Raw genomic sequence first — 18,545 nt, forward strand, 5'->3', positions numbered from 1 at the left:
TGAAATCGCCTTTCAGTGGCATTGTTTTATTTTATTTTTCACGAATTGTAAAGCTTTGCAGAGTTTTGTAAAATAGTCTTGATTGTGTTTAATACGTTGCATCAATTTTATTTGAAAATGTTCAACAAAAGGAGCATTTTAGGCTCGTATCTGTTACAACATCGTGCGGTAACATTTGTTCAATGGCAACATTTCTGGATTTTTCTATTTATTTAAAAAACTATGCACGTATTTGGTCACAAAAACAATTCAAAACTAAGTAAAACTTTTTTTTTGGTTCGAAAATGTTCCTGCAGCAAAAAAAAAACATGACAAAAATCGATTTCTTTCGCTTGCAACAAAAATGTTCCCGCAACATAAATTGGCCAATTGATCTATACGATTTGGCAACAAATCGCAACATTTTCATAAACCCGGCCTTAAGCTATTGAAAGATTATGATAAAACAATAGAGAGATCCGTTACAAATGTACCGATGCTAAACAAATACACAGTAATTTAAATAGGTTTGCAATCGATTAGATTAATTTTTATCAATCATACATGTAAAAATACGGTGTAAAGTTCGGTCCTTTAACGGATATTTTTTGAATTTATCATGAATACAGGCAGTCCCCGAGATACACGGTACCTCTTATACGCGGATTCGGAGATACGCGGTTTTCTAAATTTAATAGTTCTTTGAGCAAATTGCACTGATTTGACACACCAATTGTAAATTGCCAAATAATTTCCCGTTCGATCGAATGTTAAAATCTATTTCAAAATGTTTTGAACTGTTATATTCAGTCAGAATCATATCAAATAATTCATAAAGTGACTAAAACCGCCCCCTACTTGCAAAATTACTCGAATATTAGTGATATTTTAGCCAGTGGCGGATCTAGGGTATCAGGGGCCCTAGGCGGAACGACGAGTAGAGGCCCTCTGTAAATGGTAAATGTTGTGGGGGGGGGGGGGTTGCGGCACTAAAGTTGCTGTTGGGAGATTGAACAGTAAATTTGAAATGCCGTCGGGGCCCCCTTCGATCATCAGTCGCAAACTCTTCAGTTTTTGCTAAGGGGGGGGGGGGGGGTGCAAATGAATCAGCGGGGCCCCCTTCGATCATCAGTCGCAAACTCTAAAAATTGTTGCTGACGGGGGGGGGGGGTACAAATGATTCGCCAACCTCGGGGCCCTATCGGCCATCCTTCCGGGGGCCCTTGTCGCTTGTACTCTGCCCATACGGCATACTATAGAATGGCGATCTACGGGGCCCCTAAATCGGCGGGGCCCCAGGCGACCGCCTAGTCCGCCTACCGTTAGATCCGCCGCTGATTTTAGCTGGAATTCACGAGATTCGACTTACGCGGAAATCCGAGATACGCGGTATTTTGCGGCCGTTTTCGGTCCCCATAAACCGTGTATCTCGGGGACCGCATGAACTTTCTGTCAATGGAAACTTTTCAAAACATACCATAATGTTTATGCTATAAAAAAGTCATCCAGCCATGACCTAGCTGTTCCTACTGTGCAATGTTTGTTATTGTTTATACTGTCGTCGCACGTTACATTCTTTCCTAATTTCACGTTGTTTTCGATCTCTTACCAACGCCTGTACTGCTATTTGGTGTTAACTATGGCCAACGCTATGCGAAGATCCATACCTAAGTTGAATCGAGCGTTAGTATTACCTGCATTCCGATCATTTCATGATGAGTTTTCGTCGAAAATTCCCCTAGAAGATATCCGCAAACAAACGAAGGGCAAAGAACAGCACGTCCCAAGCGCTCGCTCAATTGCTGCCAAATATCAGGTGTTTCGAGATACCGACGCTCCGGTAATTCTAGACGTGGACGAGGAGCGGCAGATTCACGAAGCGGGTTTACAACAGCCGGAAAAGATTCACGATTTGCCAGACATGTACAGTGGTATCAATTTGTCCAGTAAGTAAGCGGCAGCCACCGGGATAATTAGATGGTGACAGACAATCTAACTCTTTGTTGCATAATTATTTGTTCCTCATTGCAGGAGGCAAAACAGGAGTGTACGAGATAGAAGATTTGGTAACGGTACTGCGACTGAACAGTGCTATAAATATTTTTGTATGCACGGTGCCAAAGGACATTAAGTACGTAGACTACATGTGCATCGTCACGGGTCGCAGTGTAAGACACATGCGAGGAATGGCCGAGTTTGTGCGGAAGGTGTTCAAAATGAAACGACATCCCAGCGATATCATACCAAAGATTGAAGGCGAATCTAGCAGCGACTGGATGGCGCTGGATCTAGGTAATGTGGAATATGCTGTCAAAACGCTTTATAGTTATACTCACTGGAGTTCCATTGTACCATGCTTGTAGGAAACATTGCTCTGCACATTTTCTCCACCAAGGCGAGAGAACAATACGATCTGGAGTCGCTTTGGAGCGTTGGGTCCGAGTTTGACCGAGAGTACAATAAGCCGAGCGAAGAATTGGTTCAGCTGTTCGAAAAACACACCATCTATTTGGACGATTTGAAACCGCTCAAAAAAGAAGGTGAAAGTGGAAAGGTGTAATAGTTATTTAAAATAAAATTTATTGTAGCATACAAATAGGCAAAACAAATTTGTCACATTCTTAAAGCGTTTTGAATACTCAGGTAAACATTGAGCAACTGATGATGGATCTGTCGGCTTCAGTAAAATATCGTGCCCTGATTCGATTATCATTTAACCCGTCCAACCGCAGCAAAAAAAGAAAGAAATGAAGGTTCGGTGATATAAATAACACTCGTCATCCTGTACTAGAGGTCGGTCACGACCGCTAAGGCATGAAACATTAATTAAGTCTCGTTTATCTTAATGTTCATGCTTACACGTTGTGGGAAAATAGGATGCATATCTGCACATTCTGATTCTACAAAGGACCGAACCAATGCGAAATGTGTAGTGATTCTCCATAAGTAAAGCTCTGGCATGATTGATTTACTTCATACGATTTGAAAAGGATGGCAATGTGTATTATCAAAAAATCGTAATATTTACTAGGACAAACATAAGTAAATATTATTTTTAATTATTTATTATTATGAAGTAAATGAAAAATATTACCTTAGGATTATTCCAAAAACTATTCATTTCAAGGTACAATGGGTCGATATGTTCATAAAAAAACACACACACACGATGATAGTGTAAGCTTATGAGGATAGAAAATTAACAAACGCGAATGGTGTTGTTGCCAACGATAACGATCACTCCTTCGTCCTGCAATTCCTTGAGAGCGTCTTCAAACATTTCCTTTGTAATGAGCTGCAAAAGCAAAAACAAAAAAAACAAGATCAAACTTAGATCTCCATTATTGTGCAATGCTAGTCTAACTTACCACTTGTGAACCGTCCTTGATTTCGCCAAACAGTTTCTGATATGGAATGGTGGAGATTTTACCCTTTGCTTTAAGATTTGCCTTGATTGACTTCACTACTTCTGCGCGCTTCTTGCGAGCCTCACTGGACAAGCCCGTGGTAAGGATACCGACATCAATCTTGCCGGACAGTGGATCCGTCGCCGATTGTTTCAGCGCCTCTCGATGAAGTCGCCAAGCTTCCTCGACGTCCTGCACATCTACCGTTTCGCTGAGACGCACCTTAGCGTGAGCCTCCGACAGACGGATCAAACTTTCCAACTGCCGAGGGTAGGCCGAAATTTGCCCTCTACCTGCGCCCACCTTTCGCATGTCGACGTACACTTGAATGAGCCGCAGCTGGGCTTCCTCAGACAGCACAGGATTGATGTGTTCCTTGGCATATGCAATGTAGTCACGCAGCACACTCATGTCCTGAAAAGCGGAGAAACAATTGCTATAATGGAATGGACACTAGGCAGGGAGTCGAATGGCAACTTACCACTAGCGTATCTTCGTCCTCTTCGCGAGTTGCATAATACATCGACACCAAGTGAGCCGCGAGCCGCCGATCAAACACCTCATCCTGAGGGTCCAAGATCAAGAAAATCAAGTCGAAGCGGGACATCAGCGTGTGCGGCAGCTGCACGTTTTCAATGATCGTCTTGTTCTTGTTCCATTGAGATTCGGAAGGATTGGCAGCAGCCAGAATCGATGTGCGAGCGTTCAACTGGCAGATAATCCCCACCTTTGCAATGCTTAACGTTTGCTGTTCCATTACCTCATGCAACACGCTTCTGGTCGAATCGTTCATCTTGTCGAACTCATCGATACAGCACACGCCATTGTCTGCCAGCACCAAAGCACCACTGTTTTGAAGGAAGAAAAAAACACATTATTTGTGAAATTCGAACCACACCTTTGCGCAAATGAGTACGTACGTTTGCAGCACCAGCTGTCGCGTCTCGGCGTCCTTCGTAACGTAGGCCGTCAAACCGACCGCCGAAGATCCACGGCCGGATGTGTACTGGGTGCGTGGTACCAAGTTGTACACGTACTGAAGCAGCTGCGATTTGGACGTTCCGGGATCACCGCACATGAGAATGTGTATTTCGGCACGGAAGTTCTGCCGCCCAGAGGTGGCCTGCTTTTTCTTCGACCCGCCAAACATCTGCAACAGGATGCCCTTCTTGATGTCCGTGTTCTCGTAGATGGACGGAGCGATACAGCGCACCAACCGATCGTACACATCCGGTTTCTCCGCAATCTTCTTCAGCAGCTCAATCCGCTCCGGTGGGAACATGTGGTCCTTACCCTCCTCCTCCTCGTACAGCCGCTTCTCGTCCACCTTGCGGAAGTGCAGCACATCGATGTGCGTGCGGTAAACCGATTTCATTGCCGATTGACGAGGGTTCTCCTGTATCGGCATCGCCTTGTAGATACCGGTCACCGTCACACGGTCACCCGGCTGCACTTTGTCCACCAAGTCTTCGTGCGCCATCAGCAGCACGTTGTGGGGCGTTTGCCCAGCCGCCATATCGTCCGGCGATTCCTGCAGCTTGATCAGCTGACGATCAGCGAACTGCGAGCGATTGTGGATGAGCTGAAAGCAGTGGTTCGTGTTGCAGTGCGAACAAAGCGTCGGCTCTGCAATGCGGCCCCGCTCCAGCTCCACCACGACGGAGAAGCTGCAAATCGAGCACTTGAAGAACGCACAGCGCATTTCAGGCACGATGTTTGACGTACGGATCACCATGCCGCTGATCGTGATGATTTGATCAATATCCTCTGGGTTGAGTGCACGCATGTTGCGTGTCTTGTCCGCATTGAACGGACGTACTTGAATCTGATGCTCAAGTATAGCTGCCGGGTACCGCTCGAAGAACATCTCATTCACCGCCATATCCAGCGCAGGGATCACCTGAACGGAACAGAAACCGATTGGTTAACTTACGCGGTTTAACAATGCCGATCCTTCTTAAACTTACGTCTTGCGGGTAACATATCAGCTGACGGTACAACGTCTCGTCAAACGTTTTCAGATGCGAACAATTGAAGTTCAAGTACGGTTCCTCCAATGTGTGGATCTGTACAAAACGAACAATAAAAATACAATCAATACACTGAAGTTGTAGGTATAGCTCCCTAGCGTTTCCTTTACCTCTTCCAGCTTCTGCATGTACAGTGGCTCATTCAGATTGATGCCTTCCGTCAATTCATCCTGTGCCGCGTTCGGGTCGATGTAGCGCAAGATGAATTGCTTAAACTTGCTCATGCATTCCGTCACGACGACATTCGTGCCCCACACAACCAAACGGGGACCGGAGCTGGGAATGTCACCCGCCGAGGCTTGGCTCTCTTCTTGTATCGGATCGAGATGTGCATCCGAGCTGCCTACATTCACTTGGCGCGGAAGCTTATCCACCCGCAGATCCGGTCGCTGGCGCATCGGTGTACCGCGAACACCGGATCTGGGCGTACGAATCGATCCCATCGAGCTGGGTGTCCCGTAGTTCAGCGGAGAGCTGATGTCAATCTGGCTCATACCAGCAGCACGGCCGTAGGGACTGGTCGCCTGCAACACCGGCTGGTCGACCGCGGGCGAAGTGGGCACCGTTACTTGATCGGAGCTTTCGATCGCCACACTCGCCCCGTTGGTCGGCATGCTGCTTCCAATGCGCATTGGCGTTTCCGTTTCACTGTTGGAAGTGCCTGTAAAATAGAAAAAAGTTTCAGGGTGATGCGTCGTCGTACTCAACGTCAATTCATTCGCGCGTCTTACTCTGCTTCATTGGAGTTCTTTGAGAATTTTCCTGCGAACTATCTCCACCCCGACGGCTACGGGTTGATCTTGCAGGGCTAGACATTTTAGTGCGTTATGAAATTAGACAGACAACAACTAACAGCACGAGCAAAGCAGGGAATGAGTTAGAAAATCGGACCAGCTAGCAATCAACACCACACACAGTACAACAAGCGAGGCAATTCTCTTGATAAACAGAAAAAGCGCGCGCTTTGCGACAGTTGCCAAGAAAATAATAACACGAAGAATTTTATCAAGCAAATATCAAGGTTCACAAAAGTGTATACAATGGAAAATGAATTTATATTGTTTTATTACAGATTAAATACGTATTCTACACATAAAATAGTGAATAACCAAAAAAGTGTTGTATTTTTCCTCTCAGTTTTATAATTCCTCATCCCTCATAACGCTTTTATTGTTGTAAGTATAAAATAATAAACAAAACAAATCTCTACTCACCTTTGCTTGAGCAGACCTTATGCACGAAACGGTTCAACCGTTGAACCGTTTGTGAACCATTTCATTTCATAAACATCACTGTGTTCGCGCCAAATAGCAGTGGTTGTGTTGTTCTTACGGTGCTGTGGCCAATTTGTTGTAAAAGTTGTTTAAAAAGATGAAAAGCAAATCGTATAATAATAATAAGTTTAGCTCGCCGATTACATGGGTAGGCAAGCAGTACCAGCCAGATGTGAATTGTGTGAAAAATCGCTTTGCCGCGTTCTACTCGTAAGTCGCACAGACTCTTGATATGGTTGGCAGACATAGCAAATGATGTATTAATTACTTTTTACTTTTCGTTGCGAAGAAAATGTATTTTCGGCGCCCTCACGCTAGAGGTGGGTAATTACGTACTCGTCTCCGACATGGATGCGGCGGAACCGGACTCGATCGATGGTTGTGATGTGGCACGCATCGTCCACATGTACGAGGTGTTGAATTCGGACTGCACCAATATGGACCCATGCCGAGCGATTGTGGAATGGTATTCCAGGTAAATGTCAATGGGGCACCAGTTTGAACGTTTGAAAATAATTTATTTTGCTCTTGTTTTTCTCATCAATCAGACCGTCAGCATTACCAAAACTGATAACGGGCGACGAGAACTACACTTTCGATGCCCGTGAAGTAATAGCCGATTCTCGCTTCAGTCCCGACATATCGATTGAAACCATTTTCAACCTTTGCTGGGTGGAACACGTGCCACTGCAGACCAATTTGGCAGAGATACAAGCACTGAAATCTTCCTCGCACGGCCCATCGTTTTTCGCTCGCTACAAGCTAGAAAAAGCATCCGGAAGAAAATGGTCCCTAAATGCGTTGGTTCCGATGGTCGATGCGACAACGCCACGAAAGAGAAGATCGATGTACGATCGGTCGAACGAACCGATCATAGAAACGCCCAAAACGCCCAAGCTGAAGCTGACGCGCACCAAGTCGTTGGAAAATATGGCTTCGCTCAGCCCGAACCAGAAAAGTAAATTAATCGAAGATCGTTGGGCCGTTAAGCTGATTGATGTGAAGCAAAATATCGATGAAATTACGGACATTCTCAGCGAGATAGAGATAAGCGATAGCGAAAACAGGAGACCGACTGCAAACCAGGAGAAGCTGCAGAAAGTCCGTAGAAGCTCAATGAATTTAAGGCTACACCCAAAGCCAAGCGCTTACGCGTCCAATAGCGGCACCGATGACGAATGTTTGAACTACTCAATCGTCAGGGACGGAGCAACAACGAGCGAGCGGCAGATAAAGATAAAACTGAGACTTTCGGAGAATCAAAAAAATACAGAATCACCCAAATCGTTGCGCAAAAGAGTCACATCTTCTTCCGTTCCTCCAGAGCACGTTTCACCTCCCAAGTGCCGTAAATCGTTGCTGCCTGCGGATGTTGAAAGCGTAAGCACCCCGTCGGGACGCTCTCATAGGAAAAGCATTTTGAAAACACCCAGCACACACGCATCGCAAGTTGGCACTCCAAAGCGAAACATTCAACTATCTAACATAATCGAGGAATGTTCCAACGGGCGTCGCGTGTCCCGCCTGCTAGAGCTGTCGCCCAAAAAACTAGAACCTCTGCCGATAGACGAACCTAAAACGCCAAAACGAAACAGTCGTCTGTCCTCTGTTGGTGCCACACTTCCTTCAAGTGCCAGCAAAGGGACGCCCAAAAGTGCGAACAAAATGAAGCTCATCCGTGACGGCACCATTAAACCTAACATTCACTCCCGCGACGCTCCAGTACAGGACGGTGCAAACGAACTGGCTGTTGCGCGTGAACGGCTGCACGTGTCGGCCACACCGAGCAGTTTGCCGTGTCGCGAGAAAGAGTACGAAGAGATTTACAACTTTTTGGAGGGCAAGATTTTTGACGGCTGCGGAGGCTGCATGTATATATCGGGAGTGCCGGGCACGGGCAAGACTGCCACCACGACGGCCGTTTTACGGGCGCTCAAACATCTGTCCGAAGAGGAGGACATACCCAAGTTCGAGTTTGTCGACATCAATGGTATGAGATTGACCGAGCCACGTCAGGCTTATGTGCACATCTATCGGCAGCTGACAGGGAAGACACTAGCCTGGGAGCAAGCGTACAATTTGCTGAACAAACGGTTCACCACGAAAGCACCGCGGCGCATCACTACGGTGCTGCTGGTGGACGAGCTGGACATTCTTTGCAATAAGCGGCAGGATGTCGTGTACAACTTACTGAACTGGCCCACCATGCCAACGGCTCAGCTGATCGTTGTCACCATTGCCAACACGATGGATCTGCCCGAGCGTTTGCTGATGGGCAAAATTTCATCCCGACTTGGGCTGACACGTTTGACGTTCCAGCCGTACAACTTCCGCCAGCTGCAGGAGATCGTAATGGCCCGCTTGGTAGGCATGAGTGCTTTCAACAGCGATGCGGTGCAACTGGTGGCGCGTAAAGTGGCAGCCGTTTCTGGCGATGCCCGTCGTGCACTGGACATTTGCCGCAGGGCCACCGAATTGGCCGACGATCAGGCAAGAAAATCGAACGAGTCGGTTACGGTGTCCATGATACACGTGCAGCAAGCTCTGACGGAAATGATCACCAGCGCGAAGGTGAAAACCATCCGCAGCTGTTCCCGTTTGGAACAACTGTTTCTGCAAGCCGTTACAGCGGAGGTCACCCGTACCGGTATTGAGGAATGCAATTTTCTGGGCGTTTATTCGCAGTTCGAATCGCTGGCCGCATTTTCGGGTATTATCGTGCCCAATCCAGGCCGAGCTATGGCGATCTGTGCGCGTCTGGCGGCGTCCCGCCTGCTTATATGCGAATGCGGTAAAAGTGATATTTATCAGAAAATTTTACTTAACATCAGCACGGACGATGTACATTTTGCCCTGCAGGCTAGCAAATTGCTTTAAAAACAGCTGTTCTGGAAACACACTTGACAATAATTTTAACATAGTAACTAATAAGATCTATTAAAAAAGACTGTACTATCATCTAAACGAAAATGAACAATTATATACTTGACATGACATGGCGTTAATCGAAAGAAAATCGTTGCAATTATTGTAGAATTGTTTTTCAACATTTCATTAATCTCATTCATCTTTTTACAACTATGATCCTCTTCCAGAAAGTCAATACTCTCAAATTGTTATCAAATTAAGTTCTTTCCACCAGCAAGATTGACAATGATGCATAGAATGTTAGGCCTGTTACTTTATTAAATTATCACACACTTGAAATGGATCGTAAATTGTACACAAATCGAAGGAATGCAGCCATACACCGTCTAATTTTATTGCAAATTTACCTTAATTTCACACACTGGCACACGATTTCTTTGGCAGCAGTAGCCAGACTAGCATTACCTGAATCAATACCAACCACACGGTAAAGTACTCATAGATGATCTTTGGCGAAAAGACGGTCCACGCGAATATGTGGTCGCGCAATACCGTAGCGACTGTTATGAAAAAGCTCCCGGGTACGGTAATAAGTACGTTAGTAAGTGTAAGCATTCTTTCCCTTACGTTAGTCACTACCGGTAGATGCCTGCGAAAAAGAGGTAACAAAGTTAAATAATCAATTTTGAATGGTCTTTAAGCTGTCCATACTTCGCATCTCGTTCGTTGTCGGAGAAAGTGTGATGAAGCAATAGGAGGAAACTTAAAATAGGCCCACTAAAGGTATGCAGAGTAAGGAACAACCCCACACGCAGCATGTCGAAGTTGTTCAGTCCCACATAGCCCGCGTTGAGATCGATGGAGGCCAAACTGTTGGAGTTACCCTGCAAACGTATTGACGTATAAAGATTAATAATATTTCTCTTTAGCGTCTCAGAAAAGCTTACCTGATAGAAATAAAACGTTTTCCCTAACCAATAATGAGTGATTACTTTGAGCAATATGCTACAGTGCTTGTCATCCGCAATGCGGTCTATACGTTCAGCGACAAATCTGCTCGTAGCCAGCAGTGCGCCAACGAGCAATACATTGTGCGGTTTGTGCAGTAGTGCGGACAGCAGCGCAACGATGATAATACAGTTGTTGAACAGCTCTCCCGTGCGTTTTTGCGAAGTACGTCCCATAATTGCCCGATACATCATCGGTAAAAATCCGATAAAGAATATTTCTACCAAATTAATCCAAAAAATGGTCAAACAAATTGCTGAGCTGAAATGGGAGTGCAAAAACAAATTCATCAAGTGCTGTATCTTTTGGGTGTGTTCTTTTAGATATAATTACTTGGATGCACTTAACCCGAAGATGCTCACGGTGCCAGACGCAGCACGGTAGTAGTAGATAAGCAAGGAAGCCGTCAGCGATAGTACAGTGGTGAGCAGTCCGGCCATGTAGCAGATTTGATACACCAAATAGCACAACCCGACCAGCATGGTCAGGCTAAGCCACACTTTATGTTCCTCCTTTGATAGCCAATCGCCCACGTCCGGTAAGTGTTGCCACTTGTCGCCCGTTTGATTGAAGCGTCGTACAGCAACGTGAATGCACAAGAAAGCGATCGAACCGGCACAGAAAATGTTCCGTTCCTCTTTGCACACTTCCACCAGCGATGCATCGGATTTCGTGTGTCGACTGAGCGCGCCGATCGTGGTGTTCATTACGCTTATCTCCTTTAAGGTAAGCAGTATCATTATGGTGCTGGTGAGGTAGTACCAAGTTTGATGCTCTTCCTCCACGAACGAGCTACTGCCCAGCGAAATACAATGGAAGCTTGTACCGAACCAAATGAAAAGCGAAAGCAACGATGCACTTTTGAGTAGTGTCCATAGCGATGCCTGCATGCTCTTGAGCAAGTGCGAAAGTATTGCCCACAGCGTAAAGTAGACCACCGACAGGGAGACTAATACCGCATGGAAGCAATTGGACGGTTCCGCAGACGATTGCTTCTCGAACGACAAAAGCTTCAGTAGAAGAAAGCTTAAAAGCATACAGTTGATGCTGGGAAAGAGTTTCGGTTGCAGGGTTAAAACGCTCTCATTTGTATCTTGCAAAAGCTGCAAAACTGCAATTGCAGCACAAAACAAAGCCATAACCATGCCGATCACGATAAACAGAATGTCATATCGTATGTAGCTTGAAATCAGCAGTTGCGTTATCTTTTTCGACACGGATGTGTACAGCAAAACGGTTCGTTTGTAGGCGGAAATGTCGGCTGCATCTTTCATAAACTTCTGATGTAGCTGTTTCGCCTCTTCAAAGGAATTTTGCCACTCTAAAGGGGAATGGAAAAGAAAATGTTAGTCGCATCTCCACAAAATACTACCGACAAACGTATCTCTTCCGACTTACCGCTTTTTGTAAATTTATCATTTAAAATTAGTTCCACTTTCGTGGCCAGTCTTTGAGTGTTGTAATACAGTGCGTGCAGCATTTCCCTTCGATGTAGCATTTTCAGTGCGGGATCAATGACCGAACCAATCGATGCATAGGGTATGGCAACGCCCATCAAGATGGACATGGTGGGAGCTAGATCGATTTGCAGGAATGTTTCTTCACTTTTCGCACATTGATCGCTCACAATGACGACAGGTACGATCGTTTCGGGATGTGACGAACCACCATGGCCACCCGAATCTCGCATACCATGATCACCCGTTATGACTAGCAATGGTTTGGTGTAGTACTTCTGTTTCTGTAACGATGAATAGTACATGATCATTGGCTAGATTAGTGATGTGCTCTTTGGAGCGCAGCCACGACTCCGATCCGACTCTGGCTATTGTTAGTCCGATTCCGGCAAAATCCGAACCAGCTCCGCCCGGAGTTGGAGTCGTCCAAAGTCACGGGGAGTCGTTCGGAGTCTTTCGGAATCGTCCGGAGTCGTACGGAGTCGTCCGGAATCGTTCGATGTCGTCGGAGTCGTCCGGAGTCGGCCGGAATCGGAGTCATTCGGAGTCGTCTAGAGTCGATCAGAGTCGACCGGAATCGGTCGGAGTCCACAGGAGCCGTGCGGTTTAACAGGCCTTTGTTTCAAAGGCCGACTCTGACCGACTCCGGACGACTACGATCGACTCCAACTGATTTCGAATGACTTCGAACGACTCCGGACGACTTCGACTCCGAATTACTCCGGACAACTCCAAACGACTCCGAATGACTCTAGACGACTCCGGACGACCCTGCGATATTCTAGACGATTCAGAATGACTCCGGATAATGCAGGACTACCTTCCGGAGTCGATTCCGGATTAATCGGAATTGGATCGAAGTCGACTCCGGATTTTTGTCAACTTTACCCATCACTAGACTAGATTCCCTTCGATTGTATTTGTACAAAATTGTCATAACATACCCATTTGTCCATGGTTTGATAGATAGTTTTTATAACTTTGTCCATTTCCTTCAGCTTGCCCGGTACCTTGTCACTGAATGGGCCCTCCACGTGTCCGATGTGGTCCAGCCCAAGATAATGCAGAATCATTAACTTCCAATCGTACATCTCTAGCTCCAGCTTAAGAAACTTTGTTATGTTTCGGTCGCCCTAGAACAGAACATCAATTGCAGTCACGATCGTCCACGCCCATTCCCAACCCACCAATGTAAAACCCGAGTTACCTTGTAAAAGTCATTCACGTAGAGTGAGTCGGAGTTCTCGCCCTGGCGATGAAACGTTTCTGGAAACATGTTAGTCCAGGTATTGTCACCGTAAAACACTGTTTTCTGCTGCCGTTGCTTCATTTGATAGAGGAACGTGTCCAGCTTCATTTCGGGACTGCCCAGGTTCAGAATCACGTCCAGAAAGCTCGGTATCGCACCGGATGTCATTGCTTTTATTCGCGGCATCGTTACCGTCGGTGGATGTACCTGCAAACGGTACAGACAAGCCTTCCCATCACCCAGCAGCTGGTTGAGGAACTGGAAGTTTTCCTCCTGCAGCACAAAATCCATTCGTAGGGCGTCTATTACCATCAACACGGCTCTCGATATTTTTGGCTTATAGTCAACGCCGCTAAAGCTGAAATAAAATAACAAAATAAAGAATAGACGATTAAACAATCCGAATCCAAAAAGCGGAGGCCATAATTCTTACCTGGCATTGCCGACGCCTTGAGGTAGCTCATCTAGGTTGGCTTTGGTGGAAGGCGAAAATGATAGAGGAAAGAACCCGTAGCAAAACAAACTGAAGGAAAACAAAAACACCACAAACGTGTACACCGCAATGTGATCTTGTCGCGCGTTCATAGCGCAAATGTGCTTGCAGGCAGTTTAAAACACTTTCACTTTCATTTTAAGCTACCGGCAGTGTATTTTTCTCCGCTGATGCCCGTTTCTTCGTCTGGCTGCTTGATAAACAATGCAATTTTGCGATGGTCTGTCAAGGGTTATTGTTGACGCAAGGAGGAATCGACAACAAAGCAGAAATGTTGCCAGATGCAGTAATTTTTTTTTTTTTCAAAAATTTTGTATTTAAAAAGAAAGGACGTTTTGTAGGTTTGTTAAATATTTTAAATGTTATATTATTTATAATATGTGAATGAAATTTAGTGTACGAATTTCGGTCCACAATTAGTCACTGTGACAACTGACAGCTGTACGCCATAGGTGTTTTGGCTGTACGCGCAACAGCAGCATACGCAGAAAAAGAAACATTAGCTCTGCCACTCCGTTAGCTTATGCGTGTGTAGTAAACAAAGAAATGGTGAAGTTTTCAAATTTAATAGGCACTCTGTTCAGTAAAAGTGCAGCATCGAAGCTAGAGACCGATGCTGCTCCATTGCCGCCCCGACGAAAGGCCGATGCGTACGGGGACGAGACTATGGCTCATACCAACACTCCTGCTGCTGCTGCTGCTGCTACGCAAAATGGGAATTTCCCAAATGGTGTGCAGGTTGTGCCAGGAATGGAAAACTTAGCACTTGTTCCGGGCGGATCGTCACAGTCGTTAGAACCAGTTGCGGGGGATCATCACACAGCGACACCGCAGACGGTGGTGAACAATGTGCAGCACAACACGCTCACAGCCCCCCCAAACCTCCATCTCCAACACAACTGGAATGCAGGTGTATCAGATAAGGAACGCGAGCAATCTACACATCGGAAACAGCTACACGTTTAATACTGCGGCCGTGGTGGACGAAGGTGCTTCCACGAGCGGATCGTTGCCGGGTGCCGGATCCGCCGTGAAGTGGGCCAACTTGCGACTGTCGAACACTATTTCGCAAATGATGCAGAGCCAGGACGAGGTGGACACGGAGCTGCTTGATACGGTGTCGCGCCACTTGGGCTATGAATGGAAAAGCTTCGCCCGTAGGCTTGAATACTCGGAGGGGCAAATCGATGCCTTTGAAGCGGACAACTCCACACTGGCTGAGGTAAGTCGGGTTAGGGGAAGGTTTTGGGATCAAACGTGTAATTAATTGCAGTCGCTAATAGAGTCGTATCCTTTTTTCAGCAAATATACAGCTTTATGTTAGACTGGACCCGCAACGATGATGATCCTACACTTGGTCGTCTTGTGACGTTGTTGTGGAACAACAAGCACAAGGAAACAGTATACTACATTAAACAGGTGTGGAAGAAACGAAAAGAAGATAAAAATTCTCCCGAACTGAGCAGTTAGCATAATCGCATACCTCTATAGTGAAACGCATTATACACGGGTGTGTAATGAACATACCCGATACCTTTTCTTCTTCTCATCAGTGGATATTGTGATATCGAACGTTAGAAATGCTCGAAACAAATTCTGAAGTGCCTTTTAACAAATGAAACACATTTGTCACATTCCCACATATGATATAAAGTACAACTAGAATGTAGGGAAAGCGAAACATTTATAAAACAATCATACCAAGCATCTTGTAAATAAAGTATTTTAAAATAGAATTCGGCCGCGAGCTATTAAGGAAAGGTTGTTTAAGAATCGTGAACGCTACCACGTATGGTGCTTTTTTTTATTTCAATATTTTCCTCCGCCCGACCATTTCTTTTGCGCCAACTCAACCCGAACCAAACACTTACATGCAAATTACGACTTTTGGCCAAGCTTTTCCTTCTTGGCGGCCTCTGCCTCAGCTTCTGCCTTCTCGTACTTTGCAATCAAGCCGTCCACCTCGGCGCTGGACAAAATTTTGATGACTGTTTTGTTGTTTTCACGGGTAAGAACTGCCATTTCAACTGCAACAAAAAAGGGCGTTCAAACAACCGGGTAATAATAATACGACTAGAAGCGAGATTTGCAGCACTTACTCTTCTCTGATGTGAGCTTGGTCATATCGAGCGTTTTGGACAGCACTTTCACAGCCAAATCCTGCGCCTGCACGAGGCTGATATCGCTATCGCTCAGTTCCTGCTTTAATGCGGAAACGGCGGCCTGGAAATTACAAAACAAAATTAATGTAAAACCAAATGGAACAGTGAGCTCTTGCTATGACATACCGCCGAATTGTTGCCAATACAGGTTGCCTTCCATCCACCATAGTTGCCGCTGGGATCCGACTGGTACAGCTGATAACCGTAGTGCTTGTCCCAGCCCATGTACAGAATAGAAACGCCGAATGGTCGCTTGCCACCGTACTGCGTGTAAGCCTGTTTCACATCGCACAGGTGAGATACTAACTGCTCGCAGGGCATAGCCTCACCGTAATTCAGCTGGTAACGCTGCGCGATAACCCGCAGCAGGTTCGTGAGCACATTCGCGTCCGAAGTAATGCCAGCAACTGAGCACACCATATCACTTTGAATAGGAGATTAAAAAAAACATAATTTAGTTGATTTTTTTTCTGCGCAAAGCTATGCTATTGTGCTCACTCGTTCAGTTTGTAGATCTTCTCGGAGAAGATCACATTATCCAACAGTTTGTTAGTGTTGCGCCGTTCGGCCGCTAGCAGTATTCCATCCTTTGCCAGTATGCCAAGCGAAGTGCCTGCGTGTGAGATAGCTTCCATAGCATACTCCACCTGATACAAGCGACCTTCCGGCGAGAAAATAGTGGTCCTGGAATCATAACGACGAGCCTGCAGCCCAAAGGTGAGTTAGCACAAATCCGACAGGTTATAACCTCAATGCCTGATGCGGCTTCTGCATTGTCCTCCACACCGCTGTCCCGCAAATGAAGTGGGACGTATGTTTAGCGGCATTTAAGCTGGTAACACTTACCATTTTCAATAATTATTGTAGAAACGAGATGAACTACGGAAAGATTGCTAAATACAAGCAAAATTAACACAGCTATTCAGAACTTGGACGTAAACAGTAACTCCAGTTTTGATGACTGTCAATTGCACAGCGTATTTTGAACTGTCATTGCCGTCGGGATTGGCAAAGTTGGATTATCCGGGCGGTCGAGCAGTGGCGGCAAAATCCCGGCTGTCGAGCACATTACAGTTCGAGTGGTTTAAACATTTTAAAATTTAAAAGCTCGTTAGGAAAACGCACCGGTACATGCACAGTCCCTCTCATACTCAGGGCTGACTTTCAAACTATGGGTAAACCATTAGTGGCATAGATAAACCTATATCGAGTAAAGTTGATGCATCCTGTGATCAGAGAGAAGAATACTCTGGTGACCACTGGCCTATTATTTTACACACAGCTTTTAGAATTATTTTACACTGTGAAATCGACAAAGAGAACAAGGCGTATCGGTTCTCACAAAACTAGAACGGATTTAATGCTTATACACACTGCCTCTTGGTAGCAAGAATTTGTTATGCGGGATTGTCCCCATGAGGGGAATTATAATTTTTGGGGGATAATTTTCATCCAAGTTTTTGCAAAATCGAATGAGTTTTAACTAGATTATTCGTATGTTTCTCATATTAAAAACGATTATTTATCCCATAATCAACTAAAGATTAACAATGTAGAAGGTTGATGAATCTAAAAATTGTAGTGCAAATACTCTCTATCAAATCCAGAATAAGCTTATGAAGCTGCAAAATTATATGAAAGGTAGAAATGTTATTAGGTGGCCTTTCGATTGGTAGCAACAGGAAATCATGTTTCGGGGTTGGGGTTGGGAATTAGAGGACTCAATATAAAGGGCAGTGATTAGGCTTAAAAAGGTCCTAGGGAAAAATCTGCATGTAAAAAAAAACAAGCAAAGTTATTAAATGTTCAGAAATTGTAAAACAGGATAACCAAAATTCATGTACCTCCCCTATACTGACTTGTCTAGCAAAGCCCCCCCCTCACTACCACCATCCACCTTTTGTGAGGCTTCTGAGTGGGGGAATGGTATCTTACATGCACCCTTCATCGTGGAAAAGTATGCAAAAAGGTAGAAGCTTTAACTGATCCTTAAGCCATATAGTACCAGCACTAGATCTGAACCTGAACCCATAGTATTGGTACTGATCCTGAACTCATTTTTTTTCCTGTAACTGATCCTTAACCTATAGTAGTTTTGGAACTGATGCCAAACCCATGCCGTTCCGTGAACTAATTCCAAATCAATACCGATCATCGAACTGCTTCTGACCCATACGGCTACGGATTGAAAAATGCTGCCTGTCTTATTGCAGCCCAAAACCAATCGTTTGATCTGTATCAACAATGGATCTTTCCTAATCCGGAACCAATATAGTAATTCAGCGTATCGATTTAAACTACGCAGTAGCCAGTTTCCAAGTAGTCCGGGTTGATTGTACTATACAAATGTTTAGTTAATTTTGAACAAAAATTGAGAAGATGCTATTCACGGGGGAAATTATACATGCCAGTAAACGTGTTTCTAGTACACGTATAAAGAGATTCACCGTTTTGTTAACCATTACTCAACTGCTCCTATTAACCCCTTAAGTGTTAATTAACTATTTCAGAGCTCCCTATTTATCCTTTTTCAGCTCTGTACTTGAGCAATATTCGATTATATGATGTCCTTTAACTAATATCTAAGTTAATTAACTAGAAGCTTTTCAAATACAACA

General features: G+C 45.1%; 6 protein-coding genes across 6 annotated transcripts; 3 read left to right on the forward strand and 3 right to left on the reverse strand.

Annotated features, from left to right (window-relative positions):
• The first annotated feature begins 1,522 nt into the window (after positions 1 to 1,522).
• On the forward strand, positions 1,523 to 2,588 carry LOC120896149. Its single transcript, XM_040300065.1, has 3 exons — positions 1,523 to 1,925; positions 2,011 to 2,271; positions 2,343 to 2,588. Exons 1-3 carry the CDS (start codon positions 1,619 to 1,621, stop codon positions 2,537 to 2,539), a joined length of 765 nt encoding a protein of 254 aa, XP_040155999.1. The 5' UTR covers positions 1,523 to 1,618; the 3' UTR covers positions 2,540 to 2,588.
• Positions 2,589 to 2,960: 372 nt separating this feature from the next.
• Positions 2,961 to 6,342, reverse strand: LOC120896148 (DNA replication licensing factor MCM4). The gene is made up of 7 exons (XM_040300063.1): positions 6,148 to 6,342; positions 5,527 to 6,077; positions 5,354 to 5,452; positions 4,307 to 5,286; positions 3,868 to 4,234; positions 3,348 to 3,800; positions 2,961 to 3,274 (listed from the first exon to the last, which is right to left on the reverse strand). The coding sequence occupies exons 1-7, from the start codon at positions 6,230 to 6,232 to the stop codon at positions 3,179 to 3,181; spliced, it is 2,631 nt and encodes an 876-aa protein (XP_040155997.1). The 5' UTR covers positions 6,233 to 6,342; the 3' UTR covers positions 2,961 to 3,178.
• A 369-nt stretch (positions 6,343 to 6,711) lies between these two features.
• Positions 6,712 to 9,654, forward strand: LOC120894283 (origin recognition complex subunit 1). Its single transcript, XM_040296785.1, has 3 exons — positions 6,712 to 6,900; positions 6,980 to 7,165; positions 7,239 to 9,654. The coding sequence occupies exons 1-3, from the start codon at positions 6,788 to 6,790 to the stop codon at positions 9,565 to 9,567; spliced, it is 2,628 nt and encodes an 875-aa protein (XP_040152719.1). The 5' UTR covers positions 6,712 to 6,787; the 3' UTR covers positions 9,568 to 9,654.
• Positions 9,655 to 9,858: 204 nt separating this feature from the next.
• Positions 9,859 to 14,081, reverse strand: LOC120894281 (GPI ethanolamine phosphate transferase 2). Its single transcript, XM_040296784.1, has 8 exons — positions 13,706 to 14,081; positions 13,231 to 13,630; positions 12,968 to 13,156; positions 11,965 to 12,307; positions 10,900 to 11,887; positions 10,506 to 10,827; positions 10,270 to 10,442; positions 9,859 to 10,207 (listed from the first exon to the last, which is right to left on the reverse strand). The coding sequence occupies exons 1-8, from the start codon at positions 13,855 to 13,857 to the stop codon at positions 9,973 to 9,975; spliced, it is 2,802 nt and encodes a 933-aa protein (XP_040152718.1). The 5' UTR covers positions 13,858 to 14,081; the 3' UTR covers positions 9,859 to 9,972.
• Positions 14,082 to 14,197: 116 nt separating this feature from the next.
• Positions 14,198 to 15,501, forward strand: LOC120894284 (protein immune deficiency). Its single transcript, XM_040296786.1, is given in 3 exon segments — positions 14,198 to 14,638; positions 14,640 to 14,987; positions 15,068 to 15,501. Coding segments are annotated over 3 exon segments (843 nt in total). The 5' UTR covers positions 14,198 to 14,311; the 3' UTR covers positions 15,236 to 15,501.
• Positions 15,502 to 15,530: 29 nt separating this feature from the next.
• LOC120894285 (proteasome subunit alpha type-4) lies at positions 15,531 to 16,909 on the reverse strand. Its single transcript, XM_040296787.1, has 5 exons — positions 16,774 to 16,909; positions 16,426 to 16,631; positions 16,054 to 16,351; positions 15,865 to 15,988; positions 15,531 to 15,792 (listed from the first exon to the last, which is right to left on the reverse strand). The coding sequence occupies exons 1-5, from the start codon at positions 16,774 to 16,776 to the stop codon at positions 15,644 to 15,646; spliced, it is 780 nt and encodes a 259-aa protein (XP_040152721.1). The 5' UTR covers positions 16,777 to 16,909; the 3' UTR covers positions 15,531 to 15,643.
• Between the last annotated feature and the right edge of the window lie 1,636 nt (positions 16,910 to 18,545).

This window comes from Anopheles arabiensis, chromosome 2 (assembly GCF_016920715.1).
Source record: "Anopheles arabiensis isolate DONGOLA chromosome 2, AaraD3, whole genome shotgun sequence".
In the NCBI taxonomy this organism is placed as follows: Eukaryota; Metazoa; Arthropoda; class Insecta; order Diptera; family Culicidae; genus Anopheles; species Anopheles arabiensis.